Here is a 16,914-nt window from a genome sequence, read left to right on the forward strand (position 1 = left end):
TAGTGAGTGGGGGTATTGTGCCGCCGAATTGAAACGTTAGGCTCTGCAGGTTGCACTGGAAATCTAATCCCAGGAATGTGGGCGCGCAGAGTTGGGGAAGGACGTAGAGCCTGTAGTTTTTAAACTCCCTCCCTTGCACCGTTAGGTTCGCGATGCAGAACCCTTTGATCTCTACTGAGTGGGGTCCTGCAGCTAGGGAAATCTTTTGCGTACGTGGATGGATGGTCAAAAATCAGCGTCTTACCTTGTCGGGGTGGATGAAACTTTCGGTGCTCCCGGAGTCGATCAGGCATGGTGTCTCGTGTCCGTTGATCAGCACCGTTGTTGTCGTCTGGAGCGTCCGGGGCCTTGATTGATCTAGCGTCACCGAGGCCAGTCGTGGTCGTAGTGTCTCAACGCCTTCTTCGGACCCCGTGGAGCCGTCGATGCTGGGGTCCTTTGTTGTCATCCAAGATGGCGGCGTCCATGAATCGCACATGGCCGGGGGTGGACAAAATGGCCACCCCCATGGATCGCACGTGGTCGGGGGTGGACAAAATGGCCACCCCCATGCATCGCACGTGACTGGGGAGTCACAAGATGGCGGCGCCCATCATCCCCTCGTGGTGGTCGGGACCCAAAACGGCGGCGCCCGCTGGTCGTACATGGGGCGCTGGGGGGGTTGGGGAGCGTTTGGGATGCACTGGGCTCGTTCTTCTCCGAGGATCGCGGCGACCCCCCGGGACCGGCACACAGCCGCGAAATGGCCCTTTTTGCCGCAGCTCTTGCAAATAGCTGCGCGGGCCGGGCAGCGCTGCTGGGGGTGTTTCGCTTGCCCGCAGAAATAGCAGCGGGCCCCCCCGGGATGATCCGGCGCTTTAACCGCGCAAGCCTGTGAGGGAGGGGGGAAGGGTTTGACGCGACGGGGGTCCACGGAGCCCAAGGGGCTGCCGCGCGGTCGGGGCCGTAGGCGTGGGCGTTTTGCGAGGCCACATCTAGGGAGGCTGCAATGGCCCGTGCCTCTGAGAGTCCTAGCGACTCTTTTTCTAAAAGTCTTTGGCGGATTTGGGGAGAGTTCATACCTGCCATAAACGCATCGCGAATTAACATATCCGTGTGTTCAGTCGCGTTTACCGGCGGGCAGCTGCAGCCCCGTCCCAAAATTAGCAGCGCGGAGTAGAACTCCTCTAACGATTCTCCGGGACTTTGCCGTCTCGTTGCGAGTTGGTAGCGTGTGTAGACCTGGTTCACGGGGCGAACATAGATGCTCTTCAGTGCTGCGAGCGCCGTCAGGAAATCCTCTGCGTCTTCTATGAGAGGGTAAATTTCCGGGCTGACCCTTGAGTGCAGGACCTGCATTTTCTGGTCTTCTGTGATCCGGCCGGGGGCCGTTCGGAGGTAGCCTTCGAAACAAGCTTGCCAGTGTTTAAAGACTGCTGCCGAGTTCACTGCGTGGGGGCTGATCCGCAGGCATTCCGGGGCGATCCGGAGCTCCATAGTCCTTTAAGTACGCTTAATAAATTGTAGCGCACAATGACTTACGAGAGAGACGAGTAGAGATGAAGTCGATGAGGCTTTATTAAGCGTGACTTGTTCCCAGCAGTTCAGCAACAGAATGGAGCTGCGGGGAGAAGCACGGGTTCTTATACTCCGCCTTCAGGGCGGAGCCAGGGGTCAACAGCCAACCAGGACCCGGGATCTGTCAGCCAATAGCATCACGGCTTCACAGTCCCACATGACCCCTAATACATACCACCACAGGGTCCAGAGGCAGGAGGCTTGCTGTTTTGTGTACTAAAGCCTCAGTTACGTTCATCACTCGTCGTGTGTTTATTGATGGTGTATCAAGTACTTAGGAACATTAACTCTTTCTCGCACTCCTTCCCTGTCTAGTCTCCTCTCCACGCTTCTCCTCTGGTCTCTGTCCCTGTCTAGACTTTGCACTACTTTGTCTCCTAGCTACTCATTTTAAAGTCCAGGGAGAAGTCAAACTCGACATATGTACGACGGTTATGGGTCATCATCAATATAAACGTTCTAATTTCTTATTGGCAGAGAACATAATTTGGAGGGGCAGCAAATGCTGGCAAGCTGACCTGACAATAAGCATGCCTGTCATGTCAATGCATCAAACAGAGATTTCCGACAACGATGGGAAGCTTGGCTCGCCTTTACAAACTCCAAAACCTAACTGCAAAAGTTCATTCTGGCGTCAGGAAATTGATTATTTTGCTGCCCACCAAATTAGGTTCCCCACCATCCAGGCTTCCGTACTGCAGTCGGGAGCAATAGATTCCAGGCTTGGTTACAGAATTCTTTTAGCAAGTTAATGCGCAAAAACAAAAATAACTGTACATTGTAAAATGGATTTGAAATTTCTAACTAATACAGTTCAGAGAAAATGATATCACTTACTTCCTTTTCAGATCATTAAATCTCCTGTACATATCATCATCATTCCACTCAGTGAGATTCTCAGAATCTCTGGAATTCGTATAAACCAGGTGGGTGCAGAGGTAAGGGTCAATATTTTCTGGGATGAAGTGAATGTGTGGAAGAATTTTGTCACTTGTTTTTATGTAGTAACAAAACAGTACGTAGGAGGGGACTAAAGTGTGAAGAAAAGATTGTAGTTATTTGAAATATTAAAGACAATAAGGTGACAAAAATGAAAAAGAAACACATGACGGACTTTCCTGCATCCCTGAGCCTGATGGGAATAAACATTTGCTGAGGTTCTAAAGGGAACTTGGTGACTTTTGTTCACAGGGAAACTTTTGCATTTTTCTTCAAAGTAATTTGTTTGTCTCCAGTGTCCTGCTCCGGAGAGCTGTGCACAATTTGGATTCACGTCCCTCACAACTTTTATTAATTTATATTAATTTGCATGGTTTAATTTACACTGATGGCAAATATTTAACCCAAACCATGTTTAGAGGAACCTGGATAACTGACAAAAACAGGAGAAGCTGTGAACATCTTGCAGGATGGGAGGTGCAAATCCCAGGAACTGACGGCTAAGAAAACAATCAAATTTAGGATGTGAGAAGGTCACCGGGCTGTATAAACTTGTCACTTTTATATTAGTCAACCTGATCTTCAAATCTCACCGTATCACTCAATCTCCTCTCCCACTGAACACATTTAATTATGGTGGAATATGGCCCTTCAACAATTGCCCACTTATGGCACAGCCGGTGGCACAGTGATTAGCACTGCTGCCTCGCAGCACCAAGGACCCAGGTTCGATCCCGGCCCTGGGTCACTGTCCGTGTGGAGTTTGCACATTCACTCCGTGGCTGTGTGGGTCTCACCCCCAAAACCCAAGATGTGCCGGGTAGATAGATTGGCTACGCCAAATTGCCCCTTCATTGGAAAATATTTTTTTAAATAAATAAATAAATGCCCACTTAATAATAATAATCTTTATTAGTGTCACAAGTAGGTTTACATTAACACTGCAATGAGGTTACTGTGAAAAGCCCCTAGTCGCCACATTCCGGCGCCTGTTCGGGTACATTCAGAGAGAATTCAGAATGTCCAATTCACTGAACAGCACGTCTTTCGGTACTTATGGATTGGGAACATCAGGATGGGGATTCCGGGGAGGCAGCACGGTGGCCCAGTGGATAGCACTGCTGCCTCAAGGCGCTGAGATCCCAGGTTCGACCCCGGCTCTGGGTCACTGTCCGTGTGGAGTTTGCACATTCTCCCCGTGTTTGCGTGGGTTTCAAACCCACAGCCCAATGATGTACAGGCTAGGTGGATTGACCTACTTAATTGCCCCTTAATTGGAAAAAATGAATTGGGTACTCTAAATTTTTTTAAAAAAGAATGGGGATTCCATCAATAAGCCTGACCAGTCCGGGACTCAATGGAGCAGAAGTGGGAAGGAAACGGGGTCCCCACCCCACACCCTCCACCTGATTAAACCCCCTCCCACCTCCAAACCGGCTGCCGGATGGGGCTATTAAATTCCACCCGACATTACCTTTCCCAGGACCAATGAAACTGGCCAAATTATATAAAATAGAAACGTACAAAAACTTACCCAGCGATGCGTACTGTAAGAAGACCAAACTCACTAAAGTAAAAATAAATACACATCTTCATTTCAAATCACATTTGACAAACAATTATTAAATGTCTGCAGAACTTTAGTCATAAAGGATCCATTACAAACTAAACTAAATTAATATTTTAATTTGATTATTCTCGGTGTAAAGGATATTCTGACATCAATGATGTAAATTCATTTCTATTCTGTTTAATCTTCTATATCTTTGATGATTTCATTTTCAGATGAATCAAACCCAGGGAGTGAACGCATTCGGTAAGTTAACAGTTTGTGAAAATCCAGTCATGCTGGATGTAAACAATTTATTTATTTATTTATTTTTACAGGATGTGGGCTTCGCTGGCCAGGCCAGCATTTGTTGCCACCTCTAAGTGCAGTTGAGAAGGTGGTGGTGAGCTGCCTTCTTGAACCACTGCAGTCCATGTGGTGTCGGTAAGACCCACAGTATGGTTAGGGAGAGAGTTATAGAATTTTGGCCCGGTGACAGTGAAGGAATGGCGAAATATTTCCAAGTCAGGAATGGAGGGGAACTTCCAGGCAGGGGTGCTCCCAGGTATCTGCTGCTCTTGTCCTTCTAGATGGTAATGGTCGTGGGGGATGGTGCTAGATTCCTAGCCTCTGATCTGCTCTTGTAGCCACAGTATTTATATGGCTAGTCCAGTTCACTTTCTGATCAATGGTAACCTCGGATGTTGATAGTGGGGGATTCACTGATGGTTTTATCATAGAATTTACAGTGCAGTAGGAGGCCATTCGGCCCATCGAGTCTGCACCGGCTCCTGGAAAGAGCACCCCACCCAAGGCCAACACCTCCACCCCATCCCCATAACTCAGGAACCCCACCCAACACTAAGGGCGACTTTGGACACTAAGGGCAATTTATCATGGCCAATCCACCTAACCTGCCCATCTTTGGACTGTGGGAGGAAACCGGAGCACCCGGAGGAAACCCACGCACACACGGGGAGGATGTGCAGACTCCGCACAGACAGTGCCCAAGCCGGAATCGAACCTGGGACCCTGGAGCTGTGAAGCAATTGTGCTATCCACAATGCTACCGTGCTGCCCACTAATACCATTGAATGTGAAAACCATGTTGAAGTCCAACAGGTTTATTTGAAATTACAAGCTTTCGGAGTGCTGCTCCTTCATCTGAAAGCTTGTGATTTCAAATAAACCTGTTGGACATTAACCTGGTGCTGTGAGACTTCTTACTGTGTCCACCCCAGTCCATCGCTGCCATCTCCACATCATTGAATGTTAAGGGGCATCTTATTGAAGATGGTCATTGTCTGATACTTGTGTGGTGCGAATGTTACTTGTTACTTGTCAGCCCAAGTCTGGATATTGTCCAGGTCTTGCTGCATTTGCATGTGGGCTGCTTCAGTGTCTGAGGAGTTGTGAATGATGCTGAACATTGTGCAATCATCAGTGAAAAGGGGTCACGGAAAGTCATTGGCAAACAGGATTATAAGAATATAATAATCGTTATTGTCACAAGAAGGTTTACATCAGCACTGCAATGAAGTTACTGCGAAAAGCCCCTAGTCGCCACACTCCGGCGCCTGTTCGGGTACACTGAGGAAGAGGAAACCCACGCAGACAGAACGTGCAGACTCTGCACACACAGTGCCCCAAGCCGGGAATCGAACCTGGGACCCTGGCGTTATGAAACTCTAGTGCTAACCACTATGCTACCGTGGATTAAGGAAAATCCCAAGGCTTTTTACACATATATAAAAAGCAAGGGGGTATTCAGGGAAAGGGTTGGCCCACTCAAGGACAGGGGAGGGAATCTATGTGTGGAACCAGAGGAAATGGGCGGGGTACTAAATGAGTATTTTGCATCAGTATTCATCAAAGAGAAGGATTTGATGGATGATGATTCTGGGGAAGGGTGTGTAGATAGTCTGGGTCACATTAAGATAAAAAAGGAGGAAGTGTTGAGCCTATTGAAAAACATTGAGGTATATAAGTCCTCAGGGCCTGATGGGATCTACCCCAGATTACTGAGGGAGGTAAAGGAGGAAATTGATGGGATCTTCACAAAACATTTTGTAAAATCACTGGCTACTGATGTCCCTGAGGGCAGGAGAATAGCTAATGTCGCTCCTTTGTTTCTGAAGGGTAGCAAGAAAGGGATGAAACAGTTCGTAGACACACTGGAACTACCAGTTGTGGGGGAGGATAGGCGGGGGGAGCTGGAAGCACCAATAGACCTGGGAGAAATCATGGAGAGCATCAGCTCCATGCAAGCGGGGAAGACACCGGGACCGACAGGTTCCCGGCGGATTTCTACAAATGATTTGCACCAGTCCTGGCCTCACACCTAAGGGACATGTTCACGGACTCACTGGCAAGGGCACCCTGCCCCCAACGCTAGCGTAGGCCACAATTTCACTGATACTCAAAAAAGATAAAGACCTGACGGAATGTGGATCATACAGACCCATTTCACTGCTGAACGTGGACCCGAAAATACTCGCAAAGGTCCTGGCCAAAAGGCTGGAGGGCTGTGTACCAGAGGTGGTCGCAGAGGACCAAACCGGCTTTGTCAAGGGTAGGCAGCTCACAGCGAACATCAGGCGGTTGCTGAACATAATAATGACCCACGCCCACCTGGGGAGAGAACACCAGAGGTGATTGTCTCCCTGGACGCAGAAAAGGCCTTCGACAGAGTCGAATGGAGCTACCTCCTCGAGGTACTGGTATGGTTTGGGTTAGGAGCGGGATTCACCGCCAGGGTGAGGCTCCTGTACAACGCTCCCAAAGCCAGCGTCTGAACTAACACCACCAGCTCTGAAAACTTCCAGCTGCAGAGAGGAACAAGACAGGGCTGCCTTGTTCGTGCTAGCGATCGAACCCCTGGCGTTAGCCCTGCAGGATGCGAAAAGCTGGAAGGGAATCCGGAGAGGTGACAGAGAGCACAGAGTCTCACTCTGTGCAGATGACCTGCTCCTCTATGTCTCGAAGCCACAGGAGGGACTGAAGTCAATACTGCAAATACTGAAAGAGTTTGGGACAATAAAGTACATTGACAAGGCTCAGCCTAATGCAGCTCAAAGTGGTGCACAGTGCACACCTGACCAGAACCCGAATGAGCAGGTTCTTCCTGGAGGTGGAGGATTAATGTGAGCGGTGCCAGAGGGGCCCGGCCAACCACACCCACATGTTCCAAGCTTGCTGGGTTCTGGACAGCCTTCGCCGAGGCAATGTCCAAGGTTGTGGGGGTGAGGGTGAAGCCATGCCTAATAATCACAATCTTTGGGGTATCGGAGCAGCCAGAGTTACACATGGGGAAGGGGGCCAACGCCCTCGTTTTCGTCTCCCTAAACGCACGCCGGAGAATCCTGCTCGGCTGGCGATCGGCAGCGCCACCCACAGCTGCAGACTGGCTCGCTGACCTCTCGGAATTTCTCCACCTGGAGAAGATTAAGTACGCCACCCGAGGGTCAGAGGAAAGCTTCCTGGATACTTGGGGGCAGTTTGTCGGCTTGTTCCAAAACCTGTTTGAGGCCAACAATGAGGAGTAAGTTAAGAATAGAAAGACAAGATAGATGAGGAACCAAAGGACTGCGCAACTCGAGGGGGTGGTTGAAGGAAGGAAGGTGGGGAAACCACAAAAGAAGATAATAGGAGGGAGGGGGAGCCCTCGTTTTTCCATGGAAATGGAAGCAAAACACAGATAAAGCCAAAGGGGGGGTGGGAGGGAGGGAGGGGGCGTGCAAGGGGGGGCGGGAGGGCGAAGGAACCATAGACCAACCCAGTGGATGGCAAAATGTATCTCGGTCAATGAAATGAAAGGCAAAATGAACCTCTCTGTACAATAAAGTAAATTAACGCGGGTAGGAAAAATGTGATGTGTATATACAGTTGTTTATAAATATGAGAAATGCCAATAAAAAAATAAAGTACATTGACAGGCAGAGGGATCTGGGTGTACAGGTTCACAGGTCACTGAAAGGGGCAACACAGGTGGAGAAGGTAGTCAAGAAGGCATACGGCATGCTTGCCTTCATTGGCCGGGGCATTGAGTATAAAAATTGGCAAGTCATGTTGCAGCTGTATAGAACCTTAGTTAGGCCACACTTGAACTATAGTGTTCAATTCTGGTCGCCACACTACCATAAGGATCTGGAGGCTTTAGAGAGGGTGCAGAAGAGATTTACCAGGATGTTGTCTGGTATGGAGGGCATTAGCTATGAGGGGAGATTGGATAAACTCAGTTTGTTCTCACTGGAACAAAGGAGGTTGAAGGACGACAAGATAGAGGTATACAAAATTATGAGCGGCGTGGACAGAATGGATAGGCACAAAGGTGGAAGAGTCAATTACTAGGGGACCTAGGTTTAAGGTGCGAGGGGCAAGGTTTAGAGGAGATGTACGAGGCAAGTTTTTTACACAGAGGGTAGTGGGTGCCTGGAGCTCAGTGTCAGAGGAGGTGGTGGAAGAAGGGACGATAGTGATATTTAAGGGGCATTTTGACAACCACATGAATAGGATGGGAATAGAGGGATTTGAACCCTGGACATGTAGAATGTTTTAGTTTAGACGGGCAGCATGTTCGGCGCAGGCTTGGAGGGCCGAAGGGCCTGTTCCTGTGCTGCACTTTTCTTTTTTCTTTTTGTTCTTTGAACACACCCATTACTGACCTTATATTGGAAGGAAGGTCATTGATGAAGCAGCTGAAGGTGTTTGGGCCCAGGAACCGAACCTGAGGAACTCCTGCATTGATGTAGGGACTGGTTTAGCACACTGGGCTAAATGGCTGGCTTGTAATGTAGAACAAGGCAGCCAGCGCGGGTTCAATTCCTGTACCAGCCTCCCCGAACAGGCGCCGGAATGTGGCGACTAGGGGCTTTTCACAGTAACTTCATTGAAGCCTACTTGTGACAATAAGCTATTATTATTATTATTACGTTCTGGGACTGAGGTGACTGATCTCCAACAACCAGAATTATCTTCCTTTGTGCTAGGTATGACTCTAACCAGTGGACAGCTTTCCCCTGACCTCCAAGGCCAGTCACTCTCACCTCACCTCTGGAATTCAGCTCTTTTGTCCATGTTTGAACCAAGGCTGTAATAAGATCAGCAGCTGACCCTGGAGGAACCCAAACTGAGCGTCTGTGAGCAGGTTATTGCTGAGTAAGAGCCACTTGACAGCACTGTTGATGACTCCTTCCATCACTCTACTGACGATTGAAAGTAGATTCATGGGGCAGTAATTGGCTGCAATAGATTTGTCCTTTTTATGCACAGGACACACGTGGGCAATTTTCCACATTGTCGGATAGATGCCAGTGTTACAGCTGTACTGGAAAAGCTTGGATTGATGGGGGCGGATGGGCAGTGAGTTCTGGAGCACATGCCTTCAGTCCTATTGCTGTAATATTGTCAGGGCCCACAGACTATGTAGTATCCAATACCTTCAGCTGTATGTTGAGAGAAAATGGAGTGGATCAAATTGGCTTAAGACGGACATCTGTGATTCTGGGACCTCTGGAGACCAAGATGGATTATCCACTCGGCATTTATGGCTGAAGATTATTAAGTGTTTCCTGTCTATGTGCTGGCATTGCGGAAACCCAGCCAGTGTCAGCACATACTGGGCAATCACAGGGATGCTGCCCGCACAGACAGTGGTGCCACATTCTGGGTCAGATGTTAAACTGCTCCATTGTCTGCCTGTTACTGTGGATGTAAACAATCCCAGGGCACTGTGCAAACAACAGCCACATGAACAGACAGAAGGTGAGAAACCAGTGACCTTCTGATGAAAACAATCGTCTGGTGATGTGGCCGTATTTACCACTTCAGATAGTCTGAAATGAAAACAATCCAACACCAAATATCCAATACTGACCAGTCAAGAGAAGCCCCTTCCCCATCCTGGAGCTGGGAATCTGCTCAGTCACTGGATTTCCGTCTGGTGCCTTTGAGAGTCCCAGCACGAGGCTAAATCAAGGATCTGTGGAAGAAATCAGAGAGAAGAAAGGAATTTGCAAAGAAACAATGGGTGGGATTTAATGGGGGTCATTGGGAGGGGGGGGGGGAGACTTGGTGTGGGGGGAGGTGTGGAATTGAGCAGAACCACTCCAGTTGGAGCCTGACCCCAGGAAAGGAGAAGTGGATCAGGCAGGCAGCAGGAGACAATGCTACATGGCAGTGACGGGAATAGTTATAGTAATAGGGGATTCTATCATCAGGGTTATTAGAGAGGTGTTATTATAGCCATCACGCGACTCCAGGATGTTGTGTTGCAGGGGAGGATGATAAGGCAGAGGCCATGGTACATGTGAGTACCAATGACATAGGAAGAAAGAGGGATGAGGTCTTCCATCATGAATTCCGGGAGTTAGGCAGTAGATTAAAAAGCAGGACCCTGTGGTTGTAATCTCTGGTTTACTCTGAGTGTCACGTCCTGGTGAGCACAGAAATAGGAGAATAATGGAGATGAATGGGTGGCTGAAGAGTTGGTGCAGGAGGGAGGGTTTTAGATTCCTGGATCAGTGGGACTGTTACCGGGGAAGGTGGGACATGTACAAGTGGGACGGTCTACATCTGAACCAAAGCGGGATCAACCGTCTTGGGGGCGGGTTTGCAAGCACTGTTGGAAGGAGTTTAAACAAATTTGGCGGGTGTGGGGACACAGACTATTAGCCGAATAGGGACACAGTATAACACAGTGAAGCAAAATGTCAGAGGGACTACAGCTGTATTAAGCTTCAATGGAGAAAGACAAGGTTGGATGACCTTTACTTTAATGCGAGAGGTATTACAAGTAAAACGGATGAGTTAAGGGCGAGGATCGACATGTGGAATTGTGATATCATAGTCATAGTTGAGGGAGGGGCAAGATTGGCAGTTCAACATCCCGGGATTTAGAATTTTCAGGCAAGACAGGGAAGTGGATGAAAGAGGAGGAGGCATTGCATTATTAGCTAAGGAGGAAGTTACTGCAGTGAGGAGAGGTGATATCTTGGGGGTGATGTTAAATGAAGCTTGGTGCGGAGAGCTTAGGAAGAAAAAAGGGGCCATCACATTGCTAGCTGTTTATTATAGACCCCAGATAGTCAGCGGGAAATTGAGGAGCAAATATGTGCACAATTCGCGAAGGTGTGTAAAAATAATAACAATAGGGTAATTATATTTGGCGATTTCAACTTGTCTAAAATTAATTGGGATAATGATAGTGTTGAGGACTTATATGGAGTAGATTCTTAAAATGTATACAGGCGAATCTTTTAATCAGTATGTAGAGACTCCAGCAAGGGACGGGCAGTGGTGGACCTAATTCTAGGGAATAAAGCTGGACTGGTAGTTGAGGTGATGGTGGAGGAGCTTTGTAGTGACAGTGATCACAACATGGTACAATTTAAGCTTGTTACGGAGAAAGAAATAAGTTGCAAAGAAAAATTTTGGATCAGGGGAGAGCGGATTTCAGTAAAATGTGGATGATCCGGCCAAGGTGGACTGGTAGCAGCTACTTGTGGGGAAATCTGCAAAAGAGCAGTAGTAGTAATAATAATAATCTTTATTAGTGTCACAAGTAGGCTTACATTCGGGGCATACAGAAAGGAAATGGGGAGGGTAAAGGTCCGACATGCTACCTTGTGGTGACAGGAAGGAGTAACAATCCCAAAGAAATATGGTTGACCAGAGACATTCAGGAAACGATGAGAAGGAAAAGAGAGACTTTTAGCAGATACAAGGGGAGCATATCAGCGGAGGCATTAGTGGAGGGTACAGAAAGTGGGTACAGCGGAGGGTACATAAAGTGCCCTGCTTAAGAAAGCTTAAGAAAGCAATTAAGAGAGCAAAGAGGGGTATGTAAAAGCTCTGGCTGGTAAAAGTGGGGAAAATTCCAAGATATTCTAGAATATATTCCATAAGGGCAGGACGGTAACACAGTGGTTAGCATTGTTGCTTCACAGCACCAGGGACCCGGGTTCGATTCCCCGCTGGGTCACTGTCTGTGCGGAGTCTGCACATTCTCCCGTGTCTGCGTGTGTTTCCTCCGGGTGCTCCGGTTTCCTCCCACAAGTCCCAAAAGATGTGCTATTAGGTGAATTGGACATTCTGAATTCTCCCTCAGTGTACCCGAACAGGTGCCAGAGTGTGGCTACAAGGGGATTTTCACAGTAACTTCATTGTAGTGTTAATGTAAGCCTACTTGCATAGAATAGATGGAATTTACAGTGCAGAAGGAGGCCATTTGGCCCATCGAGTCTGCAGCAGCTCTTGGAAAGAGCACCCTACTTAACCCCACACCTCCACCCTATCCCCATAACCCAATCTAACCAAAGGGCAATTTGGCATGGCTTGTAACACTAATAAAGATTATTATTATTCTAAGTATAAGAAGAGCATAACCAGGGACAGAGTTGAACCCTTACGGAACAAGGGGGTAATCTATGACTGGAGCCAGAGGGCACTTTCGCAGCATGGTGGCTCGGTGGTTAGCACTGTTGCATCAAAGCACCAGAGACCTGGGTTCAATTCCAGCCTCGGGTGACTGTGTGGTGTTCGCACTTTCTCCCCGTGTCTGCGTGGGTTTCCTCCGGGTGCTCCGGTTTCCTTCCACAGTCCAAAGATGTGCAGAGTAGACAGGGTTATGGGGTTGCGGGGATAAGACGGGGGGGGCTGGGACTAGGTAGGGTTCTATTTCAGAGGGTCAGTGCAGACTCCTTCTGCACTGTGGGAATTCTATGTTTCTGTGGGCTGAGTGTTGAATGAAAACTTCACATCTGTCTTCACCCAAGAGAAAGAGGATGCAGATGTGGAACTCTGGAAGAGAGACTGTGAGCTTCTTGAGCAAGTTGACATCGGGAGTGACAAGGTACTGGAGGTGTTGGCAGACTTAAAAGTGGACAAATCTCCAGGTTCGGATGAATTGTGTCCCAGGATGCTTGTGGGCGACGAGGGAGGGGATTGCAGGTCCTCTGACCCAAATTTTTAATTCCTCCCTGGCCACCGGGGAGGAGCCAGAGGACTGGAGAACAGCTATTGCAGTCCCACTATTTCAGAAGGGTTTTACAGATAAGCCAGGGAACTATAGACCAGTGAGCCTCACGTCAATGGTACAGAAACTATTGGAGAAAACTCTGAAGGAGAGAATCGATCTCCACTAAGAGGCAAGGTTTGATCAGGGATAATCAGCCTGGCTTTGTCAAAGGGAGGTCAGGCTTAACAAATCTGATAAGAGTTTTTTGAGGAGGTGACCAGGTGTGTAGATGAGAGTAGTGCAATTGAAGTAGTTGATACAGATTTCAACAAAGCCTTTGACAAGGTCCCACATGGAAGACTTGTAAAGACGGTAAATGCACATGGAATACGGATAACTTGATACGGTGAATTCAGAATTGGTTTAGCTGGAGGAGACAGAGGGTAATGGTAGACATCTGCTTTGGTGACTGGAAGACAGTGTCCAGTGGAGTACCACAGGGATCTGTGTTATTGTTCCTCATTGATATAAATGCCATATATGACTATGGGGGGGGATAGGATCAGTAAGTTTGTGGATGACACAAAGATTGGCCGGGCGGGTAACAGTGAGGTTGAGAGTCTTGGGTTACAGGAAGATATCGACGGGTTGGTCAAATGGGCAGAAAAGTGGCAGATGGAATTTAACCCTGAAAAGTGGGGGGGTGATACACTTTGGACGGAATAATTTGACAAGGATGTATTCAGTGAATGCCCTGACACTGGGACGTTCTGAGGAACAGAGGGACCTTGGCGTGTTTGTCCTTAGATTTCTGAAGGCCGAAGGGCAGGTTAATAGGGGGGTGAAAAAGGCAGATTGGGACACTTGCCTTTATCAATCGAGTCATAGATTACAAAAGCAGGGAGGTTGTGTTGGAGTTGTATAGAACATTGATGAGGCCACAGCTGGAGCACTGTGTGCAGTTCTGCTCGCCACATTATAGGAAGGATGTGATTGCACTGGAGGGGGTGCAGAGGAGATTCACCAGGATGTTGCCTAGGATGGAACATTTAAGTTATGAAAGAGGTTTGATCGGCAGAGGTTGATATTGTTGGAGCAAGGAAACAGAGGGGCAATGTGAGCGAGGTGTACTAGGTTACAAGGGGCATGGGCAGTGCAGGTAGAAGCAGCTATTTCTCTGAAGAGTCAGTCACAAAGGGATACAGGTTCATGCGGGACAGGGGATTTAGGGGGATTTGAGGAAAAATGGGCAGGATTCTCTCAGCCCAGGGCCGGGCCGGAGAATCACCGCGACCGGCGCGAATCGTGCCACGCCGCCCCACGCTGGTACACGGTTCTCCACAGAGCAGAGAATCGGCGCCATTGGTGCCGGTGTGGTCAGCGCGGAGCTGGTCGGGGCCGTTCTATGCGGCCCCTTCAGCTGATTCTCGGCCCGGGATGGGCGAGCGGCCACAGCAGAAAACCCGAGTCCCTCCGGCGCCGTTCTAATCTGCTCTCAGCCGGCGGGACCTCGGCGTGGAAGGGCCCGGGGGTGGCCTGTTGCTGGTGCCACTGCACATGCGCGCTTTGTTGCTGGTGCCACTGCGCATGCGTGCGTTGTTGCCGGTGCCACTGCGCATGCGCGCATTGTTGCTGGTGCCACTGCGCATGCGTGCGTTGTTGCTGGTGCCACTGCACATGCGCGCATTGTTGCTGGTGCCACTGCGCATGCGCGCTTTGTTGCTGGTGCCACTGCGCATGCGCGCTTTGTTGCTGGTGCCACTGCGCATGTGCACATTGTTGCTGGTGCCACTGCGCATGCGTGCGTTGTTGCCGGTGCCACTGCGCATGCGCGCATTGTTGCTGGTGCCACTGCGCATGCGTGCGTTGTTGCTGGTGCCACTGCACATGCGCGCTTTGTTGCTGGTGCCACTGCGCATGTGCACATTGTTGCTGGTGCCACTGCGCATGCGTGCGTTGTTGCCGGTGCCATTGCGCATGCGCGCATTGTTGCCGGTGCCACTGTGCATGCGCGCATTGTTGCCGGTGCCACTGCACATGCGCGCATTGTTGCTGGTGCCATTGCGCATGCGCGCTTTGTTGCTGGTGCCACTGCGCATGTGCTCATTGTTGCTGGTGCCACTGCGCATGCGTGCGTTGTTGCCGGTGCCATTGCGCATGCGCGCATTGTTGCTGGTGCCACTGCGCATGTGTGCGTTGTTGTCGATGCCATTGCGCATGCGCGCATTGTTGCCGGTGCCACTGCGCATGCGCGCATTGTTGCCGGTGCCACTGCGCATGCGCGGACCCCGCGTTGCCCAGTTGACTCCGGGATCAGCAGCTGGAGCAGCGTGGGTCGCTCCAGTGCCATGCTGGCCCCCTGTACGGGTCAGAATTGCTGATCCTGAGGCCATGTTGACGCCGTCGGGAAACGAGCCCCCAGAATCCCATCCCCCATGTTTACCGAGAGAGTGGTGACGGGAATGCACTGCCTGGGAGGGTCGTAGAGGCGGGTTACCTCACATACTCTAAAACAGGGTTTTTCAAAGTGCAGGTTACGACCTGCGGTGTGTCGCGGGCAGGTGTCAAGAGGGTCGCAGAGCGATTGGTTACGCTGTTCCCGTGGTTGTCCGAATCACGGGTGATGCGCCCAAAGGCCCGACCGGCTTTTATATTTGGGAATGGTGGCCGCTGCCACCATTTTTTTAAAAATGAGGCTGTGTGGAGTCTTCCAGCCAGAGGTGGCAGCAGAGAGCAGGTCAGGTGTCCTGCGCATACACTTGATGCCAACGCTCTCCACTTACGTGCTTTTGCCACCAAATCACAGAGCAGAGTTGCTTTCATTTTCCAGCTGCTGGTTGGATTGGATTTGCACCGTGCAACCCATAATCTATGCTTGGATGCAAAACAGGAGTGATCAGCCTCCCGCACCAGCCTCCCCGAACAGGCGCCGGAATGTGGCGACTAGGGGCTTTTCACAGTAACTTCATTTGAAGCCTACTTGTGACAATAAGTATTTTCATTTGTTTATTGTCACGTGTACCGAGGTACAGTGAAAAGTATTTTTCTGCGAGCAGCTCAACAGATCATTAAGTACATGGGAAGAAAAGGGACTGAAAGAAAATACATAAATGAAATGAAAATCGCTTATTGTCACGAGTAGGCTTCAATGAAGTTACTGTGAAAAGCCCCTAGTCGCCACATTCCGGCGCCTGTTCGGGGAGGATGGGACGGGATGGTAGGGGCTGTTTAGCACAGGGCTAAATCGCTGGCTTTGAAAGCAGACCAAGGCAGGCCAGCAGCACGGTTCAATTCCCGTAACGGCCTCCCTGAACAGGCGCTGGAATGTGGCGACTAGGGGCTTTTCACAGTAACTTCATTTGAAGCCTGCTTGTGACAATAAGCGATTTTCATTTCATTTTTCACATAATAGGGCAACACAAGGTACACAATGTAACTACATAAGCACCGGCATCGGATGAAGCATACAGGGTGTAGTGTTAATGAGGTCAGTCCATAAGAGGGTCATTTAGGAGTCTGGTAACAGCGGGGAAGAAGCTGTTTTTGAGTTTGTTTGTGCGTGTTTTCAGGCTTCTGTATCTCCTGCCGGATGGAAGAAGTTGGAAGAGTGAGTAAGCCGGGTGGGAGGGGTCTTTGATTATGCTGCCCGCTTTCCCCAGGCAGCGGGAGGTGTAGATGGAGTCAATGGATGGGAGGCAGGTTTGTGAGATGGACTGGGCGGTGTTCACGACTCTCTGAAGTTTCTTGCGGTCCTGGGCCGAGCAGTTGCCATACCAGGCTGTGATGCAGCCCGATAGGATGCTTTCTATGGTGCATCTGTAAAAGTTGGTAAGAGTCAATGTGGACATGCCGAATTTCCTTAGTTTCCTGAGGAATATAGGCGTTGTTGTGTTTTCTTGGTGGTAGCGTCGAC

At 49.5% G+C, this 16,914-nt stretch overlaps 1 protein-coding gene across 3 annotated transcripts in view; it reads right to left on the bottom strand.

Annotated features, from left to right (window-relative positions):
- Positions 1 to 10,039, bottom strand: part of LOC140393660 (acidic mammalian chitinase-like) — a 309,380-nt gene extending 299,341 nt beyond the window's left edge. For all 3 annotated transcript variants that reach the window (XR_011935705.1, XM_072479945.1, XM_072479944.1), the window contains exons 1-3: positions 9,921 to 10,039; positions 4,031 to 4,063; positions 2,395 to 2,512 (exon numbers count right to left, since the gene is read on the bottom strand). Coding sequence is in view for 2 of the 3 variants with exons in the window: in XM_072479945.1 (XP_072336046.1) it covers positions 2,395 to 2,512; positions 4,031 to 4,063; positions 9,921 to 9,945 (176 nt within the window). In the remaining variant the exon portion in view is untranslated. The remainder of the gene's footprint in view (positions 1 to 2,394; positions 2,513 to 4,030; positions 4,064 to 9,920) is intronic.
- Positions 10,040 to 16,914: the final 6,875 nt, after the last annotated feature.

This window comes from Scyliorhinus torazame, chromosome 17 (assembly GCF_047496885.1).
Source record: "Scyliorhinus torazame isolate Kashiwa2021f chromosome 17, sScyTor2.1, whole genome shotgun sequence".
Classification (NCBI taxonomy): Eukaryota; Metazoa; Chordata; class Chondrichthyes; order Carcharhiniformes; family Scyliorhinidae; genus Scyliorhinus; species Scyliorhinus torazame.